The 26,266-nt window shown below is 43.6% G+C and overlaps 1 protein-coding gene across 1 annotated transcript in view; it reads left to right on the top strand.

Moving 5' to 3' along the window:
- Positions 1-26,108, top strand: part of LOC135201047 (translocating chain-associated membrane protein 1-like) — a 58,483-nt gene extending 32,375 nt beyond the window's left edge. The window contains exons 4-10 of the mRNA XM_064229894.1: positions 13,278-13,419; positions 20,311-20,390; positions 21,035-21,045; positions 23,518-23,631; positions 23,856-24,000; positions 24,301-24,461; positions 25,454-26,108. Of these exons, the coding sequence (XP_064085964.1) occupies positions 13,278-13,419; positions 20,311-20,390; positions 21,035-21,045; positions 23,518-23,631; positions 23,856-24,000; positions 24,301-24,461; positions 25,454-25,524 (724 nt within the window). The 3' untranslated portion in view covers positions 25,525-26,108. The remainder of the gene's footprint in view (positions 1-13,277; positions 13,420-20,310; positions 20,391-21,034; positions 21,046-23,517; positions 23,632-23,855; positions 24,001-24,300; positions 24,462-25,453) is intronic.
- The last annotated feature ends 158 nt before the right edge of the window (positions 26,109-26,266 follow it).

The raw sequence follows: 26,266 nt of genomic DNA, 5'->3' as shown, positions 1-26,266 counted from the left end.
GGGGGTTGTGTTTGTATTGACTTGTCGTTTGTTTTTTTTATGTTTGTGATTGTTTGTGCTGTGGTCTTTTGTAGTATAGTTATTGAATTGTTGTGATTGTTGTCCATGTTTGGTTGTTTGTGTATTGCGTTACGATGGCTGTATCCAACGGACAGTGCAGCTCCTTGCTCTGTGTGTGTCAAGTAGTTGGTAAGTTTGTTTTATTGGTTTGATCCCGCCACAGTAGATGTAGAGCAAGCGTTTGTACAGTGACCAACCCCTGTGTAGTGTCGGGCATGGCTTCTCTCAGTGGAAACGTTCCACAGTAAGAGAGAACATCATAGAATGTTGATGCTTCTGTCGTGAGAGGGATTCTCTCCTCCTCATCATGATTCGATGGCTTACGCGATTGACACTCCGGGGGCAGGTATGGTAAAGGTAGTTAGATCTTCCATCGATTTGTCGGAAGTATCAGGAGGACATACCAATAATCTTTTATTTAATTTGACTCCTCCTTCAGGTTCTATTTCTCTTCCCAGAAAGGAAGATGTGGTCCCTCATGATAATCTTGTTTCAGGGGAAGAAGCATTCAAGATGGTGGGGCTGTGGGCATTGCTGGGGCTATGGGGCCCTCCATCCTAGGAGGGGGGGTTGTCGCAATTTCTGAAATCACGGACCCCTCCTCCTACCCACCTGGTCTCATCTATGCGGACCCCCCCACCATGGGGCATATGAGGTCAGCACAGTCACTACCCGGTATTCCTCTGCCAGTGTCATACTGTATTCCTCCATCAGCGCCATCTTGTATTCCTCCGCCACGGAGCCAAGCAGCTCATTCTGGGTTGGGGGAGAAGTGACGTCACTCAAATCATCCGCCCATCCCATAGCGTCGGATGCAGCGAGCAGCCATCTTTCAAGACCTATGACGTCATTGTCTTCTTGCAAAGAGACGTCTGAGACACTGTTTCAATCACTTTGCGATAGACTGGATTCAGTGTTGGAGAGTAAGCTATCGGCCTTAGCTCCAAAGAGAAGGCGTTCAGAGGAAGGCAGCCATCACCCCAGTTACAGTGAGGAAACGTCGTAGAGGGCAAACGACCTTGTCCCCGACGCCACCTGGTGCAGTAAACAAGACGCTGGAGAGTCAAGACTTAGTGGCTTCCTCATCAATGAGAGGAGCGTCTCGCCTACATCCCTTCAACGATATCCTGTTTACGGACGTTTACACGGGGGAGGGGGAGGGCCGGGGAGGTAGGGAGTGAGGATGGGGGAAGGAAGACTTCCTTGTCTAACGTTCATGAAGGAAGCCTAGCTTCATCATCTTCCCTACTGGATCTGGTGTCTGGATGATGTCCGTGATGGTTTTAGTGGGGAATGATAATAATGTCACTCCTCCCCACGGATGTGTCATTGTTTATACAAGTATAGAGCAGAGGGTAATAACTCCATCTGCACCAACCTCTGTCCCTATCCGTCGCTGCAAGGACCAGAGGGCGCCGATATCAAGAGTCGAAGCTGCTTCAACTGGGAGTCATTGAGGGATCATTGGAGAGTTCCTTATCCAGGGAGCAGTAACGTTCTCCCTCTGGAAAAAAACGAACTCCTAGCCCCACACGTCTGCGGACGTTGATCGGTTACACGGATGTGGGATATGGTGTGTACATATGTGATCAGTTACACGAACGTGGACACGAGAGGATTTGTGGATCTTCGCGAGAATTGGGCCAACTTCATCAAGGGCAGGAGAATGTGGAGAACCCTCCATCACCAGAGCTGTGCTGTTGAGCGTAGCAGGAAGCAGGGACGATATGGACAAGGCTACTTCAACACATAAAGAAATAAAGAAGACGAAGGAGAGACACAAGAGTTTCTATCTTCCTTTGCAAAGGTAATTGGGTTCAGTAGAGTTTTCAATAACCTGGAAGGTAGAATGCAATTGCAATTAACGATGGCGCCGACAGGCGTAGAGGCCCTACTGGGAGCCAGACAAGATCCAAAGACTTCATTCGAGTTACCACTGTCGCAAGATGCACAATCAATGTTACACAAGATAAATGAACTGGTGTCAGACCGGGATGGTTTGCTGCGGCATCAAGAACTTTCAAGTTCCTTCCATCTCCTCTTGGTCTTAATAGAAAATACTACTCGACCAACGTAGCTAACTTAATGCCTCACCATCTTAACCCTGATGTGATTCGCCTGAAATCGGGCCTTCCCTTGGAGCAGGTTAGGTCGAAAGGCCCAGCAATTTCTTCTGAGGAGGCACTAACATTAGAGACTACAGCAGCATCCATCTTTCAGACGGTGTCTTGGCTGGACTGGTGGTCCACTGCCATAGTCAGGATAGTGTCCGAGAGCACAGCAAGTGGAGCAGTAAACCCTTCGTCACTCACAGGGATTCTTCAGTAGGGAGGCCAAGGCGATCACAAAACTTAGCTCACCAGAGTGGGAACTTATGGGCCAGTCTCTGTTAGCTAGGAGAGACGCAGCTCTCTCCAAGTAGCAAACGGACTAGATATTGACTCGTATCGGCTCACGGAATGGCGAGATCTTGGATCAGTTTCCGGTTTCCAAGAACAATGTTGGAGGAGGACGATCGACTGCCGATGATGTGATACCAAAAGACAGGTAAGTAAACCCAAGCTATGTCTAAGTCGGGGAAGCAAGAGCTCGACGCCCTCCTCCTCTTCCCCAAAGGCAGATGAGAAGACCGTCACCATGAGAAGTGGTAAAAACTCGACGGCATTAAAGTTTTCCGCAGGCAACCTCACAAGCCAAGTCCATCTAACAGCAATGCTCCTTTCAATTGAGGATTCAAACCAGGAAGGGGTGCAAGGGTCAGAGGCAGAGGGAGCCAGCAATAGAGTGGGCACCTCTCCCTCTCTGTTGCCACAGGTAGGGGGAGGGTGCCTGGCAAGCTGATGGGTCAAGTGGCAAATTCACGGAGCAGAGAAGTAGGGTATACAGTGGTCCCCCCGTATTCACGGGAGATGCGTACCAGACCCCCCCCCCCCCCCCCTGTGAATAGTTTAGAACCCGCGAATAGTTGAAACCCCTATAAATATGCTTAAAACCTCTCCTATTTTGTTATTTAAATTCAAGAAAAACCCACTAAGAATTTTTATACATTCAACTTCCCTGCCAGATATATACTTAGCTATAGACTCCGTCGTCTCCGACAGAATTTCAAATTTCGCGGCACACGCTATAACCCGGTAGGTCAGGTGATCTACCGCCCTGCCCTGGGTGGCAGGACTAGGAACCATTCCCGTTTTCTAATCAGAATTCTTCTGTCGCCCGGACCATCAACATTGTTGTTGGTTCCTCTCGATTGGTTTTTCTTTTTTCACCGGCAATTGATCTTTCTTGACCGACTTTTGGTGACGTATCTGGATTGTTGGATGGCATACGCTTTTGTGGACTGTTTTGTGGACTTTGATTTTGGATTTTTCTTTAAAACAAATGTCTGACACTGGAATGGTTGTGAGACTTGTGTGAATGTAGACTGTAAGGTGAGATTGCCGAAAGCTTCGGTAGACCCTCACACTGTATGCAAGGGTTGCAGGGAGTATGAATCGTTCTTTCACTAATACTTGCAAGGAATGTGAGAATTTGAGTGAGAATGAATGGAAGAATCTAACTAATTATTTGAAAAAGTTAGAAAGAGAAAGAGTGAGGAAGACTTCTTATAGAAGTTTAAGTAGTTCGAGATCTAATGAACTAATTCCTAGCTTGGGATCTTCCCCAAGGGTAAGTATTGCTACTTCTCCTTCCATTGCAGCCCCTTCGCCTATTGCAGAACCTGTAGATTCAGCGAAAGAACTTGCGGATCTAAAAGCAGCCTTCAAGTTGATGGAAAACAAAATGGCTGCCCTGCAAGGTAAGGCTAGTGATTTTTCAGTGGACAGTGATATGAGTGTCCCCAGTGTAGTGGAGGGGGCATCTGGTCGGCTTCGCAACGCTCCTAGGTCTAGACCTCTTCCAAGCTCACATGCCAGAGGAGAAGGAATGTCGAAAACCGCCGGAAAGGTTGGTGGAGAATCCCCACCGATCAGGTGTCCCTTCGGCGGTTTCTGTGACACCCCCAGACTGCCAAGGATCGTATTGTAAAAGCGTCCTGCGTGAGTGTTTTCTTCGTCGATCTTCATCTCCGAGACGTGATTGGAGGGATTCAGATCGCTCTCGACCACTCAAGAGGAGTTGGAAGGCTCCGACGATTGACTCGAGCCCGGAAAACTTCCCTGAGGAGTCTCCTTCGGGAGTTAAGAAGGCAAGAAGAGCCATTCTGTCAACCAGAGTTAGGAGGAGTCAGGAGGTGGAGGCTATGGACTCCTCCCCTCCTCCTTCCCCTCCTCCCGAAGAGGATAAAGAGGAGGTTACGAAGAGGTTCATGATTGCTATGCAAGAGCAGATTTCGTCTTTTGTAGGAGTCCTTTCAAAGGAGCCTCCTAGAAGGAAAGACTCTTCCCTTCCTATCAAAAGATCCTCCAGACGTATGGAGGTATCTGCCGCCAGGATCGATGCTCCTACTCGAGGTGAGGCTTCCTGTACGAATGTGGATGAACCGATCAGGCACACTGTATGAGGGTCTACCGAAGTTTTCGGTAGCCTAACCTTGCATTCTTCCACACAACATACTCTGGCCTAGTCGAACTAGATCCAGACATCGTAAGTTTAAGGAAAAATCAAGCCAAAATAAAAACAATCCACAATTAGCATATGCCTAACCACCGATCCTAATCAAATAACCAAAAATCAATCGGGATACTCAAGTGACCAAAAGAGTTCCAAAATCCAATGACGGAGGTGCAGAAAACACTTGTTGTCTGCACCGGCGACAGAAAATATCTGACAGAAAATGGGAATGGTTCCTTACGCCCGCCTCCCAGCGGCGGGAATGGGTACTACCACCTGGCCAACCACTGCGTGTGCCGGGAGTTTTGAAATTCTGTCGGACTTCGGAGAATACAGCTATATATATATCTGCCAGGTAAATATGAACAAACTTTATTGTATCATAACAATATCATATTTCCACGTTCCCATTCACCATTTGTCAAAGAAATATCTTCGGTTTGTAATAGGAGACAAGATTTTTCAATTCAGGGCTCTGTGCTTCGGTCTGTCTACAGCTCCACAAGTATTCACCAACCTGATGGCGAATGTAGCAAGATGGCTTCACCTAGAGGGAATAAACATCTCCCTCTACTTAGACGACTGGCTGATCAGGGCCAAGTCGGAGATTCAGTGCTGGGAGGACTTATCAGTAACAAGAAACATGATAGAATCGCCGGGGTTACTCGTGAACCTCGAGAAGTCGCAGCTGATCCCCAGCCAGAGCTTGGTCTATCTGGGGATTCAGATGGATTCTCGGGGTTTTCGAGTATTTCCTTCGCGAGAAAGAATCACTCGAGGTTTGTCGAAAATCTCGAGCTTCTTAGAGAGAAAGAGCAGTTCAGCGAGGGATTATCTGAGCCTTTTAGGGACCCTGTCCTCGCTAGAAAAGTTCTTCTCTCTGGGGAGGCTTCACCTTCGCCCTCTTCAGTTTTTCCTGAAAGGGTGTGGAGTTGGAAGACGGACATCTCTCAGACACCGTCCCCACCCGCTTCCACAAGAGATAAAAGATCACTTGAAGTGGTGGATCCTTCCTCTTCAGAAGAACGAAGGGCGTACGCTTGCCCTGCAGAACCCAGACCAAGTGTTATATTCCGACGCTTCGGAGTCGGGAGTGGGGAGCGACGCTAGGGAGCAAGGGAGGTGTAGGCACCTGGACAAAGGAACAGGTGTCCTGGCACATCAATTGCAAGGAACTAGTGGCCATACACCTAGCCTTAAGGTTCTTCGAGGAGATAGTCGAAGGCGGGGTGATACAGATAAACTCGGACAACCCACGGCTCTGGCTTACATACGCAAGCAAGGAGGCACGCACTCTTTCTCCCTCTTTCAGTTAACAAAACACCTGTTAACCTGGACAGAAGAAAGAGCATAACTCTCCTCACAAGATTTGTGCAAGGGATGAAGAATGTGAGAGCGGACAGACTAAGCAGGAGGAATCAGGTCCGTCCCACAGAATGGACTCTACACGAAGAAGTGTGTCGAAGTCTTTGGTCCCTGTGGGGGAGACCTCACATAGACCTGTTTGTGACGTTCCTCTCCAAAAGAGTAGGATCTTTGCTCTCTAGTAGAAGATCCGAGAGCCTTCGCAATAGACGCGTTTCTCCTGGATTGGTCGGGTGTGGACGCCTACGCCTTTCCCCCGTTCAAGATCCTGGGGGAAGTGTTCAGGAAGTTCGTAGCTTCAAAGAGCACGAAGTTACACTAATAGCCTCATTTTGGCCAGCCCAAGAATGGTTCACGGAGGTACTGGAGTGGATAGTGGACTTCCCCAGATCTCTTCCAAACAGACCAGATCTACTCAGACAACCCCATTTCGAGAGGTTTCATCACAACCTCCCAGGTCTCGCTCTGACTGCCTTTCGACTATCGAAAGACTTGTCAGAGCGAGGGGCTTTTCTCGCAAGGCTGCAGGCTCTATCGCTCGAGCCCGCAGAGCTTCGACGAGAAGAGTATACCAATCGAAGTGGGGAAGTCTTTAGGAGGTGGTGTAAGAGTCAGAAGCTGTCCTCCTCCAGTACCTCTATAGTTAACATTGCCGATTTCCTCCTCTTTCTGAGAGAGGAATCGCACCTATCTGTGTCAACAATAAAAGGGATACAGAAGCATGCTGTCTTCAGTATTCAGAAATCGAGGGCTAGAAATTGCAGATAACAAAAGATCTACATGATTTAATTTAGATCCTTTGAAACTTCAAAAGCAGCAACTCCTAGAACACCTAGTTGGAATCTGGACGTGGTCCTGAAATTCCTTTCCTCGGATAAATTTGAGCCTTTACATCTGGCTTCCTTCCGCGACGTCACTAGGAAATGCTTATTCTGTTGTCTCTCGCTACAGCCAAGAGGACGAGCGAATTGCACGCTCTGGACTCCACAGTGGGGTTCAAAAGGAGATGCTGCTATCTGCTCGTTCCAGACATTGTTTCTGGCGAAGAAAACGAAAACCCGTCAAAACCTTGGCCCAGAAGCTTGAGGTAAAAGGTCTATCTAACCTCGTAGGCAGAGAAACAGAGAGGTCTCTGTCCAGTGAGAGCTCTTAAATTTTATTTAGAGAGGAAGAGACAGATGGGAGCTTGTCAACAAGGTCTTTGGTGTGCTGTGAAGAACCCCAAAAGACTCATGTCCAAAAAACGCCTTGGCCTTCTTTGTGAGAAGCGTAATTACGGACGCACACAAGAACTGCTCGGAGGAATCCTTCGGTCTCTAAAGGTTAAGACCCATGAGGTGAGAGCAGTAGCAACGTCCTTGGCGTTCCAAAAGAATATGTCTCTTAAAAATATCATTGAGACTACTTATTGGAGGTGCAAATTCAGTGTTTGTGTCTCATTACCTGAAGGATGTGAAAGTGACTTATAGAAGTGCTTCTCTCTAGGTCCATTTGTATCAGCAGATACAGTGCTGGGTCTTGGAGCAAAGACTGATCCTTAAAATATTTTGATTTTATCGTACATAAACCCTCTTGTCAGATATGTGCGGTTGGTTTTTTCTATTAGCAAGCTCACGGATGTCGCACTGGGCGCATAGTTGTCATTGCTGGTAGGCATCAAGGGTATGTATGGCTAGTGGGGGGGCGGGGTACAAAATTTTTTTTTTGTATATTTTGTATAAATGAACGTGTAATTATGTTTCGAGTTTTTGGTTGTTTGTAAGGAAGTTCGGGGATAACTCCTTGCAATCTTAGAACTAACATGGATGTTAGGATCAGTGATCGGGATCGGTGTTGTGCTCCTTGAACAAGGTGTATTGTCATGTTAGTGGAATAGCACCCAATGACAAAGGCCTTTAGGCTCTGCCGAGTAAGTGGATAAGACCCCATTGGCAGACCCACAAGAACTCTTAGCCATAGATCAATATCTCGCTGAGGCTCTTGAGGCTAAGCAGACTCCAAGGCAGTAGCCGCGAAGTCTTCAGCCTAATAAGGTAGGAACCAAGGTTTATTAATACCTACAACATATGTTGTTTACTGTCTATTTCAGTAGTTAGCTGTCTCTTACCCACCACCAATGGGTGCTAATCAGCTAAGTATATATCTGGCAGGGAAGTTGAATGTATAAAAATGATATTGTCATGTTTAACAATAAGTTTATACATACTTACCTGACGATATATACGATTAATGGCCCCACCCAGCCTCCCCGCAGGAGACAGGTGGAAGTTAGAAGAATTCTGATTAGAAAACGGGGAATGGGTTCCACCTAGTCCTGCCACCCAGGGCAGGGCGTAGATCACCTGACCTACCGGTAGCGTGTGCCGCGAAATTTGAAATTCTGTCGGAGACGACGGAGTCTATAGCTAAGTATATATCTGTCAGGTAAGTATGTATAAAACTTTATTGTAACATGACAATATCATTTTTATACCTGGATTTTTTAATAGTTTTATCACAAGAAGTTCATTTTATGATAAAATTGATAAAAAAAAAAAACCACAGGAATTTGTAGATATTTCTCATAGAAAAATACCGCGAATTTTCCACGAATAATGCGGGGAAATGTTCCCGAGAGAAATCCGCGATAGTGTGAGTCCGCGGGTGGGATATCTACCATCATTCAAACTCTCCCCCTCTTACTCAGATAAGCCCATCCTCAACCTGACATTCACAGGGATCACCAAAGTTCGTAGCCCTTCAAGAGGAAGTGTCAAAGATGATGGACAGAGGGGTGATGGAAGAAGTAGAGCATCTCACACCGGGATTTTATAGTCTTTATCTTCCTGGTGCCAAAAGCAAATGGCGATTGGTGGCCAGTGATCGACCTGTCATCCCTGAACCTGTTCATCAAGGAGAAGAGGTTCAAAATGGAGACCCCTTGGACAGTCCCAGCAGCAGCAAGGGACAATGACTTCTTGCTTTCAGTAGACCTGAAAGATGCTTACTTCCAGGTTCCTATCTACCCTTCATCCAGGAAGTTTCAGCACTTCGTTCTTGGGAACTAATCTACCAATTCAAGGTCCTATGCTTTGTATTAGCCACATCGCCCCCAGTGTTCACAAGGATATTCACTCTTATCTCCGTCATAGGCTCATGCCCAGGGGATTCGAAAAACTTCTTAGACATCATGACGACTGGGCTATGTTGTTAGCAAGCTCCAACGACAAGCTACTCCTGGGCAGGGACCACTCCTATTGTTCTTTCAAGAACTGGTATCATGATAATCTAGAGAAGTCGAACCTGGTTCCCAGCCAGAGGACGCTTTCCCTGGGATGGTGATAGACAACGGAGTAGAGAGTCTTCCCATCGAACCAGTGATTAAGAGAAATTGCGTCTATTAGTTGCGCGAATTCCTTTCACAACCAGACCAACCAGCTCATCAGTGGAGGTACTACTGGGGATTTTGTCTTCCCTTGAGAAGCTGGTCCCTCATGGTCAGTTACATCTTCGGTCACTGCAGTGGAGCTGAAAGAATTTGGTAGCCGGCGGAAGATTCCCCTGGGCAGAGAGCCACTATCAGAGGAAATGAGACAAGATCGGTGGTGGTTGGACGGTTGTAACATTCTTCTCTCTCTCTCTCTCTCTCTCTCTCTCTCTCTCGTCTCTCTCTCTCTCTCTCTCTCTCTCTCTCTCTCCTCTCTCTCTCTCTCTCTCTCTCTCCTCTCTCTCTCTCTCTCTCTCTCTCTCTGACTTCCTGCTGTTCTCGGATGCCTCCAGCTCTGGCTGGGTGCACTCCCAGGACTTTGGAGTGCTTCTGGAATTGAAAGCAGCCTTTCTGGGACAAAGAGTTTCGAGAGAAGGTAGAGGGCACTCAGTAGTTCTGATGTCTGACAATAACACAGTGTTCGCCTATGTGAACAAGCAGGGAGGCCTAATGTCACGTCAGCTGCATTCACTGACAGTCAACTTACACCAATGGGTGGTGGACAATGCGGTGGAACTATCAAACTATCAGCAAGATACATCCCAGGAAGGAAGCAACATAATGGCAAACAAACTGAGCTGTCAGAACCAGATCCTGGAAATGGAGTGGTCTTTACATAGGATGTGGCAGAAAGCTGTTTCAAGTATGGAGGAGACCAGTACTGGATCCCTTTGCAACATGCTTCAACAGGAAGCTACAGGTGTACTGCTCAGTGGTCCGGACCCTCAGGCTCTGGTACAGGACGCCTTTCAACATCCCTGGGATGACATCGAAGTATATGCGCTCCCCCATTCTGCCTAATCCGCCAGTTCCTGAACAGAGTAATGGCCTCTCAAAATCTCAGGATGGCGTTAGTAGCACCCCTATGGCCCCAAGCAGAGTGGTTCCTGGACATTCTGACTATACTGTCGGAGGCTCCAAGGAGAATCCCACAGTGGCGACAACTTCTGCGACGGCCTCACGTAGAAAGATTTTACCAAGCTGTAGAGTCCCTCTCTCTTCACGGATGGAAACTATCAAGCATCTCCTTAGAGAGAAGGGCTTTTCTCTGCAGACAACGCGAGATATGTCCACCTACTTCAAAAACTCAGCAACAGTAGTATATCCGGAAAGCGGACAGTGTACTGGGATTGGTGTTGTTGACGAGGTTTTCTCCTCCACTTGACGCCTCTATTCAATGCATAGGCTCATTTTCTAGTCTTTCTCAAGAATGAGAAAAGACTATCAATCTCGGCTATTAGAGGCTACAGGGCGGCACTAAGCTTAGTGCTCCGCTTGAGAGGCGTAGACATATCTTCATCCTGGGAGATGGCCTTGCTGTTCAAGGTTTCTAACAGACCTGTTCACCAAGAGATCTCTAGACCCCTAGTGTGGGATGTTTCACTAGTCTTGAAGAGCCTCACTAGAGCACCGTTTGAGCCTCTACATCAGGCTTTGGAGAGGGATTTGATAATTTTTAGTCTTCCTGTTAGCCATGACCTCTTCAAAGAGGGTGGGAAAACTCCATGGGCTGAGTTGTACAGGCAGTCCCCGGTTATCAGCGATCCAGTTTTATGGCGCTTGTCTAGCGCCATAAAATCGGCAATTTATGGTTATCAGTGCCATAAGTCCCATTATGGCGCCATAAATCACTGAGTTTTGGTTAATGGCAGTTTTCGCTTATCGGCACACCCCCAGGACTGCACACCAGAGGTTGGGGGTCCGTGTCCTTCGAGTTTGTCCTGGAATTCGTGGCCAAGACCCAGAACCCCTCAATGGAACTGCAAGGTGACAGATTAGAGTCTTTCTGTCCCATCATTGAAAGACTTTGTAGGTGGTGACCCTCAAGATCTCTTACTGTGCCCTGTCAGATCCCTGAGGTGCTATCTGAAAAGAACTCGCCATCTAAGACCTAGATGTTGTAGACTTCTCATAAGCAAAGGACAAGTCAGAAAGTAAATATTCAAGAATACCCTTTCTTTCTAATTAGGGAGGTAATTAGAGGAGCATACAGTTCTAGAGAGGGGCACACCGATGAGTCTGTGTGGGCTAGAGCACACAATGTCAAGAAGCATAAGTTCCTCTCTGGCATTCAAGAAAAAGCTGGCTGTTCACAGAGTTCTGAACGCTGGCACCTGGCGACACCAGACCACGTTCACCTCATTTTATCTAAGAGAGTTTGCGCATAAGTCCTTGGACACATTTTCCTTGGGTCCTGTGGTGGCTGCCCAACAAGTCATGTAATTCACCAGATACCCTTACGGGATGTTGTATCTTACCTATGATGATTGTGTTGAAGAGAATGAGTGAGTTAGCTGGTCTCTTTCTTTGTTCCTTTCTTCTTCCTACGGCCGGGTAGAGGAATAGACATGTCATGATGCTGGTCTTGTATGATATAGGTGAGTAAGGTAGTCATACTGATAGTTTCTTCACATTATAACCAAGTAATTAAAGGGCTACTCAGTAGCAACTTTTCTCCCCTCTCTAGCAAGGGGTAGAGGGGATTGGGAGTAGATACAGACTGAACCTCTATCTGTTATTGCGACAGCCAGAATTCTCTTATAGATTCCCCAAACGCAATGAATCTGCTTCTATATCATTGTATGTCAACCCAGATGGCTGCGGGGTTAGATATTGAATATCGGACCTCTCACTGGCATTGCATCACATGGTCAGAACTGATCTGAAATAGCAGGTGGGTTAACCCCCAGCCAATTAGGTTACTATACCTCACACCAGGTGTGAGTCTATCCTATTATTGAGACCAAGGGTTTGTTCCATGTATGAATAAATGACAAATTTTAACCATTTGTATTTCTTATATCTAACAAACCTGAGGTCTTAACAGCTAATAGCCCACCTCTAGCCGCCCCTCTGCCTTCTCAGGTATCCTGGGTTGCAGAAAAGACTGACCAGTCATGGTGTACGTGCGTGACTTCCAGCCTCACAAGGCATCGGACGATTGGGGTTGCCAGCATGTCACAGATTCCTTGCTTTTCAATCTTAGATTGATCCGACTGGTTACCAGCTTGTGAGGAAAATAATCCTATTGTTAAGACCTCAGGTTTGTTAGTCATGAAAAATACAAATTGGTTTTAAATTTTTCATACGTATATTTTGGACTTCGTGGGAGGTTCTAGAATGGATTACGTATGTATGAAAACCGAGATTCTGCTGTGTCTACAGGTTCCTATTAAAGTAAAACCATTTTTAAGGCCTTTGCTTTATTAAGCCTTTTGATATTAAGAACATTAAAAAAATATATGAGTAGAGATGTGGAAAATACAGGCAGTCCCCAGGTTAGACGGGGGTTCCGTTCTTGAGACGCGTTGTAAGCCGAAAATCGTCTTAATGCTTTGGGTGCATTTAAAACTGTGTAAACTGCATTATTCTTGCATTTTTCATCAAAAAAAACCTTCAACTATTGATTATTTTGCATTTTTGGTAATATTTCTTCTGCCAGATCAGCGTTGTAAGCGTTGTAACCCTGGAACATGTGTCGTAAACTTGGAAATAATTTCTGATAAATATAATTGAAAAGCGTTGTAACCTCAGAACGTCATGAGCTGAACCCGTCGTAAGTTGGGGACTGCCTGTATTAATTTTTGGGAATTTTACTCTCACTGACCAATGTTTCCATTATATTTTCATCAAATAATAATGTATTTACTCACATTAATATTAGGTACTGCTCCTTGGGTATGTTGTTAATCTGTGAGAGAATAAAAATTAAGATATTTTACTAATCAGTATTGTTGTTGATTCATATAGAATTAATGTTGCTTGCAGTTATACTGTAAGACTGTAAAACTATGGCTTAAAGATATACTCTTAACAAATTGTCTCATTTCAGTGATAATGTCATAACAGATATCACAGCATTATGGTCAGATTACCCAACTGGCCATGCTCAGATGTCATTTATGTTGAAATTTTACTTCATCATTCAAATGTCTTACTGGTTGCATTGCTACCCTGAACTGTACTTCCAAAAGGTAAGGACTTGTAGACCTGTGCAGCTTTTTAATGCTTAGAACATTGTTTGATATAAAAAATTTTGTCTTGAACTTTGTTCTTCAGTGTGCAATCCATTATACTGTACATATATTTTTTATACATTTAACTTACCTGTCAGATATATACTTAGCTATTTGACTCCGTCGTCCGACAGAAATTCGAATTTCGCGCACACGCTACCTGTAGGTCAGGTGATCTACTTACCTGCCGCTGGGTGGCAGGACTAGGAACCATCCCCATGTTCTATCATATTTTTTCTGTCGGCCATACTGGCAACATCGTTGTGGGTATCTCCGGCTGGATTCGTATTTTGCATCGCAATTGATCTTCGTTTGGACTTCTCGGTGACGTATTTGCATTGATTGTACTGGCATACGCGATTGTGGACCGTTTTTGGAATTTGATTTGGATTGTTCAACATGATGTCTGATTCTGGAAATGTGGTGAGAATGTGTGTGAATGTGGGTTGTAAAGTTAGGATGCCGAAGGCATCGATTGATCCTCATACTATTTGCAGGAAATGCAGGATGTATGAATGTTCTTTTGGTAATACTTGTAATGAATGCAAGGATTTGAGTGAGGAAGAATGGAAATCTCTAACCTCATACGTGAAAGAAGTTAGAAAGAAACAGGGTGAGGAGGTCTTCTTCCAAACCTTTATCTAGTTCTAGCGGGGTTATTAGTAATATTATACCCTCTTCTCCTTTTACTGCCCATCTAATGTACCTGCTCCTTTATTAGAACACACGATTCGGCATCTGAGATAGCGAATCTTAAAGCCGCCCTTCGGAAAATGGAAACCAAAATGGCGGCCTATGAAGGTAAGCAGTGTGATTATAGTGCTGTGGATAGTGATATAAGTGTCCCCCAGTGCAGTGGAGGGGGCGTCTGATTGTCTTCACAATGCTCCCAGGCCTAGACCTCTTTCAAGCTCCCAAGCCTAGAGGAGAAGGAATGTCGAAAGCCGTAAGGAGGTTGTGGAGGATCCCCAACAGTCAGACGTCCCTTCGGCATTTTCTGTATCGCCACAGAATGCCAGAGAACGTTACCAGAAAAAGCGTTCTGCATGAGTGTTTCTCCTCCTCGGAGAATTCCTCACCTAAAAGAGGGTGGAGATCGGCGGATCTTTCTCGCCCCTTAAAAGACGTTTGGATGAACCCAGGATTACTTCTAGTCCATGAGCGTTTTCAAGAGGAGGACCATCCAGTAATTAAACAAACCGAGGGTCGTAGGCAATAATGAAGAGACTAAAAGAATCCTTCGCACTATGCAGGATTCCATCACTTCTCTTGTGGGTAGTTCTGTATAAAGACCCTCCCAGAAGGAAAGACGATTTCCTGCCTATTAAGAAAGGGTCTAGGCTTATCGAGGGTTCAGACTCGTCATAGTATTTTGTCTTCCTCTGATTTGGAATCGGATTCATCAGCCTTGCATAGGCCGAGCAGGATCCGTTCTCCTGTCAAACGCAGGCACGAGACGCCAGACAAGGAGCGTCGAGTTTGCGAGACGTGAAACGTCAGCCAGGCGCGAGCGTCAAGATAGGCGCGTCACGCCAACCAGAAGCAGGACTCCTCCCAGGAGCGAGGCTCCAGCAAGAGCCAGGACGCTACGAGGCGCGAGACTCAACAAAAAGCAGGACACCTCTCAGGAGAGAGTCGTCAGGCAAGCGTCAGGACGCTCCAAAGCGGTTGACGCCAGCCAGAAGAATGACGCCTCCCAGGAGCGAGGCGCGAGGCAAGAGCCAGGACGCTTCGAGGCGCAAGACGTCAACAAGAAGCAGGGACGCTCGACGCCTCCCTCAGGAGAGAGTCGTCAGGCAAGCGCGAGGACGCTCCTAAGCGGTTGACGCCAGCAAAAAGAAGCAGGACGCCTCCCACGGGTAGCGGCTTCTCCTGATAGAGAATCGGTCAGGAAAGAGCGATCTCCTTCTAACCTGGAACTGGAGTTTGCGGATTCTCTTAGTCCTGCAAGCTCCTCCTTCGCCGAGATCTCTGTTTTCGAGCACAAAAACCCCGAAATCCTCGGCTTTCTTAAAGATGAAACCGGCGATCTCTATGAAGAAAGCCCTCCAGTCTTTAGATTCGTGGCTTTTATCTAAAAAGGAAACTTTGAGAACGGTTTATTGCTCTCCTCCCTCCAAACTGATGGGGAAAAGAGGCATTTGGTATAAGACAGAAGAGGCGATGGGATTGATGCTCCCTTCGTCGGCAGATTCAGATTTCTCGAGTCTTGTAGAGTCTGTGAGAAGACAGTCTCTCAATTCAGCAAAGGCGTCATGGAGTATGTTCGGAATTAGATCAGCACCTTAGGGAATTTTTCACGTCTAGAGGTGTTCAACTTCGTGGATTGGTCTCTTGGGGTGCTGGCTAAGAAGACGAGTGAGCCAGATTTTCTAGTACCAGAAACTTTGCACAGTGTCCTATCTTGCATGGATAAGGCTGTGCAAGATGGTTCTGGTGAGTTTAGCGGCTCTTTTTGGATCTGGAATGTTAAAGAAAAGATCTCTTTACAGTTCCTTTCTGACGAAAGGAGTTTCCCCTTCTCAGAGGTCCGCTCTATTATTCGCACCTCGTCAGAACATCTGTTTCGTTCATCTTTAGTGAAGGATGTTGCGAGACCTCCTGCGGAAAAGGCTACGCAGGACCTTCTTGTACAATCTACAAAGAAAAGTAGACCTGCAGTTAAGACTCAGAAAGAAGGTGGCTCGGACTCCAGTGGTGCCCTTTCGTGGAGCCCCTTCAACTCGATCAACTTCGGAGAGAAGACCCTTCGACAAGCGAGGGAGGTCTCCTTCCGCTCTTTTAAAAAGAGCAAATAGCAGCCATGTCCTCCAAGCACAGGTAGGGGCCAGACTTCAATACTTTCTGGATGCCTGGTCCGTAAGAGAAGCAGATCCCTGGACTCTGTCTGTCCTACAGAAGGGGTACATCATTCCCTTCGTAGACAGACCTCCTTTGGCAACATCTCCAAAGGATTTGTCGACGAGTTACAAGGACCCTGGACTGAACAAGACTCTACTTCAGACGGTGGTGTCGATGAGGGACAAGAATGCAATAGAACTAGTGCAAGATCCTTTCTCCCCGGGGTTTTACAACCGCCTTTTCTTGGTTCCAAAGGCTTCGGGGGATGGAGACCCGTCCTAGATGTAAGCGTCCTGAACAGGTACGTGGAGAAAAAGAAGTTCTCCATGGAGACTTCAGCTTCAGTTCTGTCTTCCCTACGTCAGGGAGATTGGATGGTATCCCTGGACCTTCAGGATGCTTACTTTCATGTTCCGATTCACCCATCGTCAAGAAAAATATCTAAGATTTGTTGTTCAAGGACAAATCTTCCAATTCAGGGCCTTGTGCTTCGGCCTATCGACCGCCCCTCAGGTATTTACGTATCTGATGCGGTGAACGTGGCCAAATGGCTTCATTTAGAAGGGATACACATCTCAATGATATCTCGACGATTGGCTAATCCGGGCCCAAGTCAGAGAAACGGTGTTTGGAGGACCTACAGTCTACTTTGAACCTAGCAAAGACGTTAGGATTACTCGTGAACCTCGAGAAATCGCAGATGATCCCCAGTCAGAACTTAGTCTATTTTGGGGATTCGGATGGATTCTCGGGGTTTTCGGGCTTTTCCGTCCCAGGAAAGGATTGCTCTGGGATTACAAAAAATCTCGAAGCTTCCTAGAGAAAGAACGGAGTTCGGTGAGGGAGTGGTTAAGTCTTCTGGGAACCCTTTCCTCACTAGAACAGTTTTAATTTCGCTAGGAAGACTCCACCTTCGCCCTCTTCAATTCTTCTTAAGAAGAATTTGGAGTTGGAAGAACGGACAGCTTTCGGCACACTTTCAGTATCTGGAAGTAAAGAATCATCTGAAGTGGTGGATTTTTCCCTTAGAAAAGAACGAGGGCTTGTCTCTAGAAGTTCGGAACCCAAACCTAATCTTGTTCTCAGACGCTTCAGAGAAGGGATGGGAGCGACTCTAGGGACAAAAGAAATATCAGGCCAATGGAGGAAGGATCAGCTAGACTGGCATATAAACTCCAAAGAACTTTATGCCGTTCTTCTAGCTCTAAAAGCCTTCGAGACACAGGTGTTAGGTCAAGTGGTACAGGTCAACTCGGACAACACCACAGCGTTGGCCTATATCAAGAAACAAGGGGGAACTCGCTCTCTTTTTCTGTTCCATATAACAAAAGAGCTGTTGTATTGGGCAAAAGAAAAAGAAAGAAATGACTCTTCTCACAAGATTCGTGAAAGGAGAGAAGAACATCAGCAGACAGGCTAAGCAGGTTAACCAAGTTCTCCACAGAATGGACCCTTCACATTCAGGTGTGTCAAGCTCTGTGGTCCCTGTGGGGCAGTCCACATATAGACCTATTCGCCACCTACCTATCCAGAAGGATAGAGAACTTTTGCTCCTTAGTGGAAGACCCGAGAGCGATAGCGGTGGGACGCCATGCTATGGACTGGTCAGGGGCCTAGATGCCTACGCCTTTCCCCCCTTCAAAAGTTAGAGTGGTGTTAAGAAAGTTTGCGGCATCAAGAGGGACGAGACTAACCTCATCGCTCCCTTTTGGCCGTCTCAAGATTGGTTCACAGAGGTACAGTATGGACAGTGGACTTTCCCAAGATCTCTCCACACAGGAGAGATCTTCTCAAACAACACCATTTCGAAAGGTACCATCAAAACCTCCCCGCTCTCGCTCTGACTGCCTTTCGACTATCGAAAGACTTGTCAGAGCGAGAGGCTTTTCAAGCAAAGCTTCAAAAGCAATTGCTAAGAGCCCGGAGATCTTCAACTATTCGGGTCTACCAATCAAAATGGGATGTATTTAGAAGATGGTGTAAGAAGAATAAACTGTCCTCTTCCGATACCTCTGACCAACATAGCTGATTTCTTGATTTTCCTTAGGGAAGAATCAAAATTATCAGTTTCTACCATTAAAGGTTATCGAAGTATGCTTTCGGCCGTATTTCGAAACAGAGGTTTGAGAATTGCAGAAGATAAAGACCTCCACGATCTTATTAGATCTTTTGAAACCTCAAAAACCTTTTCTCCTCGCACTCCGAACTGGAACCTAGATGTAGTTTTGAGATTTCTATCAATCTAGTAGATTTGAACCTCCTCTCAACGCGTCGTTTAGAGATCTAACGAGAAAATGTATTTTCTTGTTGTCGTTAGCGACTGCGAAGAGAATTAGTGAAATACACTCTCTAGATTCTCGAGTAGGATTGAAGAGTGATGCGGCAATTTGTTCTTTCCAGACTCTATTTCTGGCCAAGAACGAGAACCCCTCTAAACCCTGGCCAAAGAGTTTTGAAGTTAAAGGACTTTCAAATCTGGTAGGAGAGGAATTAGAAAGATCTTTATGTCCGGTTAGAGCTTTGAAGTTCTATTTAAAGAAGAAGAATGAACTAAACGGATGTAAACAAAGCCTGTGGTGCGCAGTTAGGGATCCTAGTAGACCCATGTCAAAAAATGCATTAGCATTCTTTGTGAGGAGCATTATTACGGATGCTCATAATGACTGCACTGAAGACTCTTTCAGGACTCTCCGAGTGAAGGCTCATGGAGGTTAGAGCGGTAGCCACTTCATTAGCATTTCAGAAGAACATGTCTTTAAAAGACATTGTGGAGCGACTTACTGGAGGTGTAATTCAGTGTTCGCATCGCACTATCTCAAGGACGTTAAAGTAACATATGAAAAGTGTTTTCTCTCTGGGTCCTTTTGTATCAGCTGATACAGTGCTGGGGCTGGAGCACATCGATCCTTAGAAAAATTTGTATTTGTTCAAAATTTTTGATAGTACATAGATCTACCTTGTGAGACGAGTGTTGGTTTTTTCTGCTGATTAGTATGCTTGCTGGCGCACTGGACGTCCGAGCTTGGATCAGTGGGGGGAATCAAGAGACGTCTTACTGACTAGATTGTACAAACATTTTTTTTTTAATTTTATTTTTAATTTTGTACTTTACTGTACGAATGTTTGTGTTTCGAGTTTGTGGTCGTTTGGCAAGAGGTTAGGGATAACTTCTTGCAATCTTAGAAACTAACATGGATAGGTTGAGGTGATCGGGATCGATGTTGTGCTCCTTGTATAGGTCTTGTCAAGTAAGAGTGGATAAGACCCATTGACGTAGTCCTTCCAGGATCTACCAAGTAAGCGGGTAAGACCCCTTTGCAGAACCACAAGAACATCTTAGCCATAGATCAATATCTCGCTGAGGCTCTTGAGACTGTCTAGACTCCTGGATTGTATTCATGAAGTCTTCAGTCTAAAAAGGTAGGAACCAAGGTTTATTTATTTATTACCTACAACGATAGTTTGTGATTCCTGTTTGATTCTATATTTATTTAGCTGTCTCTTTCCCACCACTCCAATGGTGTGAATCAGCTAAGATATATCTGACAGGTAAGTTAAATGTATAAAAATGATATTGTTATGATACAATAAAGTTTTTATACATACTTACCTGGCAGATATATACAAAAGTATACCCCACCCTACTCCCCTCAGGAGACAGGCGGTATAGAAAAAATATGATAGAACATGGGGATGGTCCTAGTCCTGCACCCAGCGACAGGTAAGTAGATACACCTGACCTACAGGTAGCGTGTGCGCGAAATTCGAATTTCTGTCGGACGAACGGAGTCAAATAGCTAAGTATATATCTGCCAGGTAAGTATGTATAAAAACTTTATTGTATCATAACAATATCATGTTTCTTGAATTTATAGATACATACATTGTTGCCAATCATGCATTTAAGAAACTGTTGAATTTTGGAGCAGATCATATATTACTAGTACTACTACTTTTGAATGTTAAAATTTCATTTTATGTAATGTTGAAGTCTTTGGTTTCTTTCAGACCAAACGGGACGAAATTTCGGGCAGAGTCACAACATGCAACATTATACTTGATCTTTGTATAGCTGCTTATGTTTTGAAGTAAGTAGGTTTTTGGTGTTTGCTTTTAATAAATGAAAGTAATTTGTGATTTATGTAATTAAATTTGTTCTTTACACAAGTACAAACCATTGTTCTTTACATATGATTTTTGTTGCAAAAGCGAGCTGGGTAGTCGGCTACCAACATGCAGAGATAAAGCCCGCCCACGTCCAGGTTTACACTCCACTGCTTCCAGTGTCTGCCATCAGGTCCAGATGTCTTTCATGACTCCCTGACTTTTCCCAGTTCCATTTTTTTTTTTTTTTTTTTTTTTTTTTTTTTAAGGTATTCTGTGCGGTTTTTTGGTTGTTGACTGTACGTTTGTATTGTATTTTCAAACCCATCAGTCAAATAATCATTTTTGTAAGGAATTCTGTTTTTTCCTTGCTGCTATGAATACTGTTGTCACTGGACACGTAACGGCTTCTGGTAGTTATACAACAGCTGTTCATCCTTTGATATGCTTACCAAGTACAGTAGACTTAGCCAGTTGGAAGTCCGTGACAGTTGGGTTTGCCTTAATTAAAATAATCATGTTGTCACAGCCTTCCATTTTTTCATTCATTGGAAATAGGCAAGGTAGCCTTATTCCTTTCTTTTTGTGGCTTAGTCTATGTGATTTTGACTGTTGCAGATGAAGCAAGTTTTGACAGGGGTCGAAAGCAGTAGAGATGTTCTCCTTCCCCTCATCATGAAGTCATGTAGTACATTGTTCTTTTGAAACACACCTCCACTCTGCTGCAAGTTTAGGATGGGAGGGCGGTGGATTGGGTAGCACTTTGACCCATATGTCTTGGACTCTTTAGGGCCATAGAGATGGCTAGCATGACCAGATCGTGTGGCTTAAACACTATTGGTGGTTCCAATCTTTGGGTCAGATTGTTTGGTAGTGACAGGGTTTGTGGAGTTCTGCAGTGCCCCTGATCTTCCTCTGTTGATACTTTAGAGTGGAGGAAGAAGAGGGCTACTATATTTGCTAATCCCAGCAGGAAGTCTTGATAGGCTTCCAGCATCTGGTCCTTTACTAAGGTTCTCCTGGCAGAGGTCTTGCCTCTACTAGACAGGGCAAAGGTGCAACGGATTGTGACCTTTTTTTCTGCTGAAATGCAGCGTGGAGGTGAGGATAGGAACCTCACTGCTTGATCCTGAGCTTTTTACAAGGAAGCATGCACTTGTGTGTTGGTCTTAGGAACTGAACGGGTACACCCAGATGGGGAGCAGTCATGTTGGGGGGCAGGTGTCTTGGGATTGCCAGTGCCTGGAATGGTTTTCCTGAGCGTCCTAAGTGCCAGGATTCAAATACCATAAAGCCTGGTTGCAAGCTGGATGGCATTGGGGAAGCACTGGATACTTCAGTTTTCCCCTGCTACTAAGAGAGCTTAAGCTGTAGCTTATGCCTGGTCTTAACTTATTATTGGTGTTTGAAACGTTGGCTTACACCTGTAATTGTACAGGGAATTCACTCAGTACCAACCCAATACCACAAGTACACTTGAGTCTCATTTTCTCTCTCTGGTCACAGAAAGCAATGGATGACTCAAAGGAGAAGGCTATATTCAAAACGGCCTTGTCTCATGGTAGTCTTTGCTGACGACCCGGCTCACCAAGGCACCTTCTGTCAGACATTGTTGCATGTAATGGGACAAGATTCAGTGTCATCTTGAATCCTTAGGCAAAATTTTGACACTGAGTCAGTCGCTAGCATTGATGTTGGTCTCACTCTGGCATCTACTTTAATCCTTTTAGGGTGAAGTAGAGGATGCGTAGTTGACTAATGACACCCATACTTTTACCAGGCAGTCTTATAGGATCCTGTGCCTATAGGGAACTCTTGGTTGGGATTTCATGTTCAATTGGCCTTCTCATTTTTGGGACAGCAGAGGTTCAACTCATTTTTTCATGTAAAATTTCCTAGACTACTTCTCCAATTGGGAGTTTTTGTCCATCCTTCGATCCCTCTTCCGTTTTCGGAAAGTGGCACACTTCCTTGTGGTTGCTGTTCATGAGGGTGTGCCGGTCTTATGAGTACCCATCAACTCTTACCTTTTTACGGTCTGTTTCCTTGCCTTACATGCTGCTCCCAGTGGGATCTCGCCCTTAGTATGGGGTGTGCAGAGCTGAAGATTGCCACTAGAAGTCAATGGGGAGTGACTTCTCTTTTTTATTTTTCTTTTGATGGAGTAAGAACTTGGGTATTTTTCAAATACACATTTTTGTTTTCTGTTGAATAACACTGCTTTACTCTCTGGTAAAAAAAGTCTTCATTAATCATCTTCCCCAAGGTCTACAGAGTCTACTTACACTCTTATGAGAGGTCTTCTGAAAGTATTTGGATTTTGGCTGGTCCTGGCAACTTGTTGCAGTTTTGGCCATAAGAACCTTCTGCCTTGAGTGCGGTGGTGCTGAATTTTGAGATTTTTTACCCTTTCAAGTTTTTACTCTCTTTCTCAGCCAGAGTGAGCACCTGATATATTTCTCTCTGGAACATATACCCCCATTATTCGTGGAAAATTCACCTATTAGCAGTATTTTTCTATGAGAAATATCTACAATTTCCTGGTTTTTTATCAGTTTCATCATAAAAAACAGGTATAAAACATTTTTAGTGGGTTTTTCTTGAGCCTTACTTAACTTTAACATAGGCAGTTTTAAAGTGTTTTTATTAGGGTTTCAACTATTTGTGGGTACTAGCTATTTGGGGTGGGGGGTGGGGTCTGGTTACCTATTCCTGGAATAAGGGGGGAATACTGTTCTGTGCTTTGTTTTATGCAGAACTGAATTTTCTCATGATGAATGGTGCACTGAAGCATCTCTTAAATCCCAAGCTGCATTTTTTATACCGTTTCATGTTCCCTCTGGTCTCCTCTCACCTAGCTGTTTATCCTTCTCCAACTTTATCTTTGTTCCAGCTTTTTTTTTTGGTTTGGATAACTTAAGAGTACATCCTTCACAAAGCTTGTTAGTATATTAGAAAGTGACTGTGTCGTTTAGTTAACCTACTTATGGTAAGAGTAATTTATTCATTTTATCAAAGGTGATTTTATTTGTAAAAACAATATAATTTCATTAACAAGAATAAACACTCAGTTATGTATGTAAAATATTTTAATTTTGTTTTCTTTTGCAGTTTCAACCGAGTTGGACCTTGTTTTACTCAGTCTGAGATTTGTTGAAGAAGCTATTTTGCACATCTGTAGATTGCTTTATTTTGCTGAGAAGCATCAGCGGCTAGCACAGGCAGGTTTTTTCTTATCTAAAGTTATTCCTGTGTAGTGTTCAATAATTATGGCTGTGATATATGATAATGCTTTCAAATGAATCAATAATTTAAAACGGCAATTTGTTTTTAAATTTATATTATTATTCTAGGAAATTGAGTGTTTGGTGTTACTGTGATATTTTTTTGTATTATTCCTTGGAGGATTATATTTTTATATTTAATGTAAAATTTCATATCTTTTCCAGGTTTCAGTGTGTGGAATGTTGTGTTTGTAATGTCTAGGCTAGCTAGTATCATTGTTGCAATTCTTACTTTCCATTATGGGTTGGCCATAAATGAAAATCAGGTTTTAGACATAGCTACTGGAAACTTTAATATTCCACTTGTAAGGTATGTAAAAACATCTTTTCTTTTGTCAATGCTATACTTGTTTACACAGTTGAGACTTTCATTAAGAAATATTTCATATTAAGAGTCAGATCATTTGGTTTTTTTTTACCAGTTGTGTTTTTGTATATAAGAGGACTTGCTTACATTTCAAAAGTAAAATAGTTTTAGTGATTGAAGATATTGAGAATTAACTCTTTACCAATTCACGGCTTCAAGTGCTTAACTATATAGAACTGTCATGACAAAACATTTTGCAAAATTCACTAGCTGAAATTTGGGTATTTGGTGGCTGTATTTCAGGTTGAATGCATTAATAGCAGTGTGCTTGATACAAGCATGGATGATGTGGAATTTCATTCATTTCCACTTGCGAAAACTACGAGAGCGTCAAGCTGAAGCTCTTGCCTTGCAACTAAAAGCCGTGGAAAAGAAAGTCAAGACTAAGAACAAGAAGGATGATTGTAAGTTAATACTGCTCTTATTTTGCTTTTTTATTTTCATTCTTGCTGGCTAGAATTATATATGTGTGCTGTCTTCATTAAATTTAACTGTCATGTCCTTAGTGCTTAGTTGCCCACCACTGTTCCTTAATGCTTTTCGTTTTGTACCTATTGCTTATTTTGCCGTGACTTAGTAAGTCAGCATTGTTGAAATGAGAGAAAGATGTAGTTTAAGAATTAAATGTCTAATGTTTGTATGTGATATTTTAATTGGTTTAGTTTTGGAACTTGCACCAGACTTTTCATTTTGATTTCTATGAAGAACATATTAATCTAGCAGTAACAAATTTACTAGCATTAATCTTTATCCAGTGTATCCGTAATTCCTTATACAAATACAAACAAAGGAGGAGGAACCATCATTGGATTACTATCATTTTTCTATCAAATATCTGTTGCCTTTTTCTCTGTTGGCCAACACAGAAATAGATTACATCTCATCATTGCCTTTTTGTAATTAGTGAACATCCACCAAACATTCTTGAACTCTGTATGCCAGAGTATCACAGCTTCCTTTGTCAGTTGACATTTACAGAAGACACCTGCATATTCATCTTTAATAGATTGTTAGGAATTTTCTTTTTTTAAGCAACTAAATCCAGTGAATGCTGATTCTAAAACATGCCCAATTATCAATTTTTTTTTAATCAATGAATTCAAAGAGAATGCAACTCTTGAATTCTGCAATTAGAACACTGAAATGTTTATTGGATAAGCAAGTTTAAATTGTGTGCGCTCTAACATTTTATTAGAAAATTTTAGTTATGGTTTAGTATGGTCCCTCAATTAAGTAGTTTACAGAATATTACATTAACTGCACTCCTGAGTTGTCTTAATTAGGTAATCTAGCTAATATTACTGTATATTGGTATTTTAATGGTGTACCTGTGACAAACTCTTTTTGTTAAATAGAGATATATGGCTAATGCAAGCAGGACATGTCCATGTTTCAGCAAAGCGCAGTTCAGAGGAGGATGTTAGTGAGTTACCAGAAGTGGACCAGCAGACAAGAAGACGTCGATAGGAGGAAATGAATTTTGGCTATAGTGCACAAGTATCTCGTTTACAGTTACAGTCACTTTCTGTAATGGAATAGTAATGTGTATCAAGGAAATATCTAAAATTTCCTGTTGATGATTGTTAAGCATATACCATTACAATAATTCTTTTAATATGAATATTTATTAGTTTTTTACAGTAGACGATAAATGATTACAAGTGATGGTTGTAAGAAATGCTGTTGCCTATCTGAAGGCAAGGATTTTGAAGTATTTTGTAATTTATTACAATGCTGTTTATGATTAATTGTAATTGTTGGATCATGGAGGTAAAATATTCTTTTGTAGGATTGTATATTTCTTCATTAATATGAAAGCTGTTCAGATGTATTTGTGCAATTTTCATAAGCTTTTTGTACAAGCTTCTATATTATTGAGCATAAAGTCTTATTCTGTAAATATATGCAGTTGGCCGTCGTGGGTACACTTTTAGGTTATTTTTCATACTGTAAATAGCATATAATAGATCTTTTATAAACAATATACTCTTATGTATGATGTTTGGTAACTTGACATTTATATAATGGCTTATATTTTGGGTTGGGTCCTTATTATGTGATAAAATGGGGCATGTCAGTTTATGAGATTTTTTTTGGCAAGCAATTACTTAGAAATAGGGTAAGAGAAATTAGGTATATTGTATTTTTACACTTTGTGCACAATGTACGTAGATCCCCATGATTCTGGTAAAGGTTTCACAGTAGGTTT

This window comes from Macrobrachium nipponense, chromosome 27 (assembly GCF_015104395.2).
Source record: "Macrobrachium nipponense isolate FS-2020 chromosome 27, ASM1510439v2, whole genome shotgun sequence".
Taxonomy (NCBI): domain Eukaryota; kingdom Metazoa; phylum Arthropoda; class Malacostraca; order Decapoda; family Palaemonidae; genus Macrobrachium; species Macrobrachium nipponense.
The sequence above is the reverse complement of the archived record's forward strand: the minus strand, read 5'-3'. Positions and strand labels throughout refer to the sequence as shown.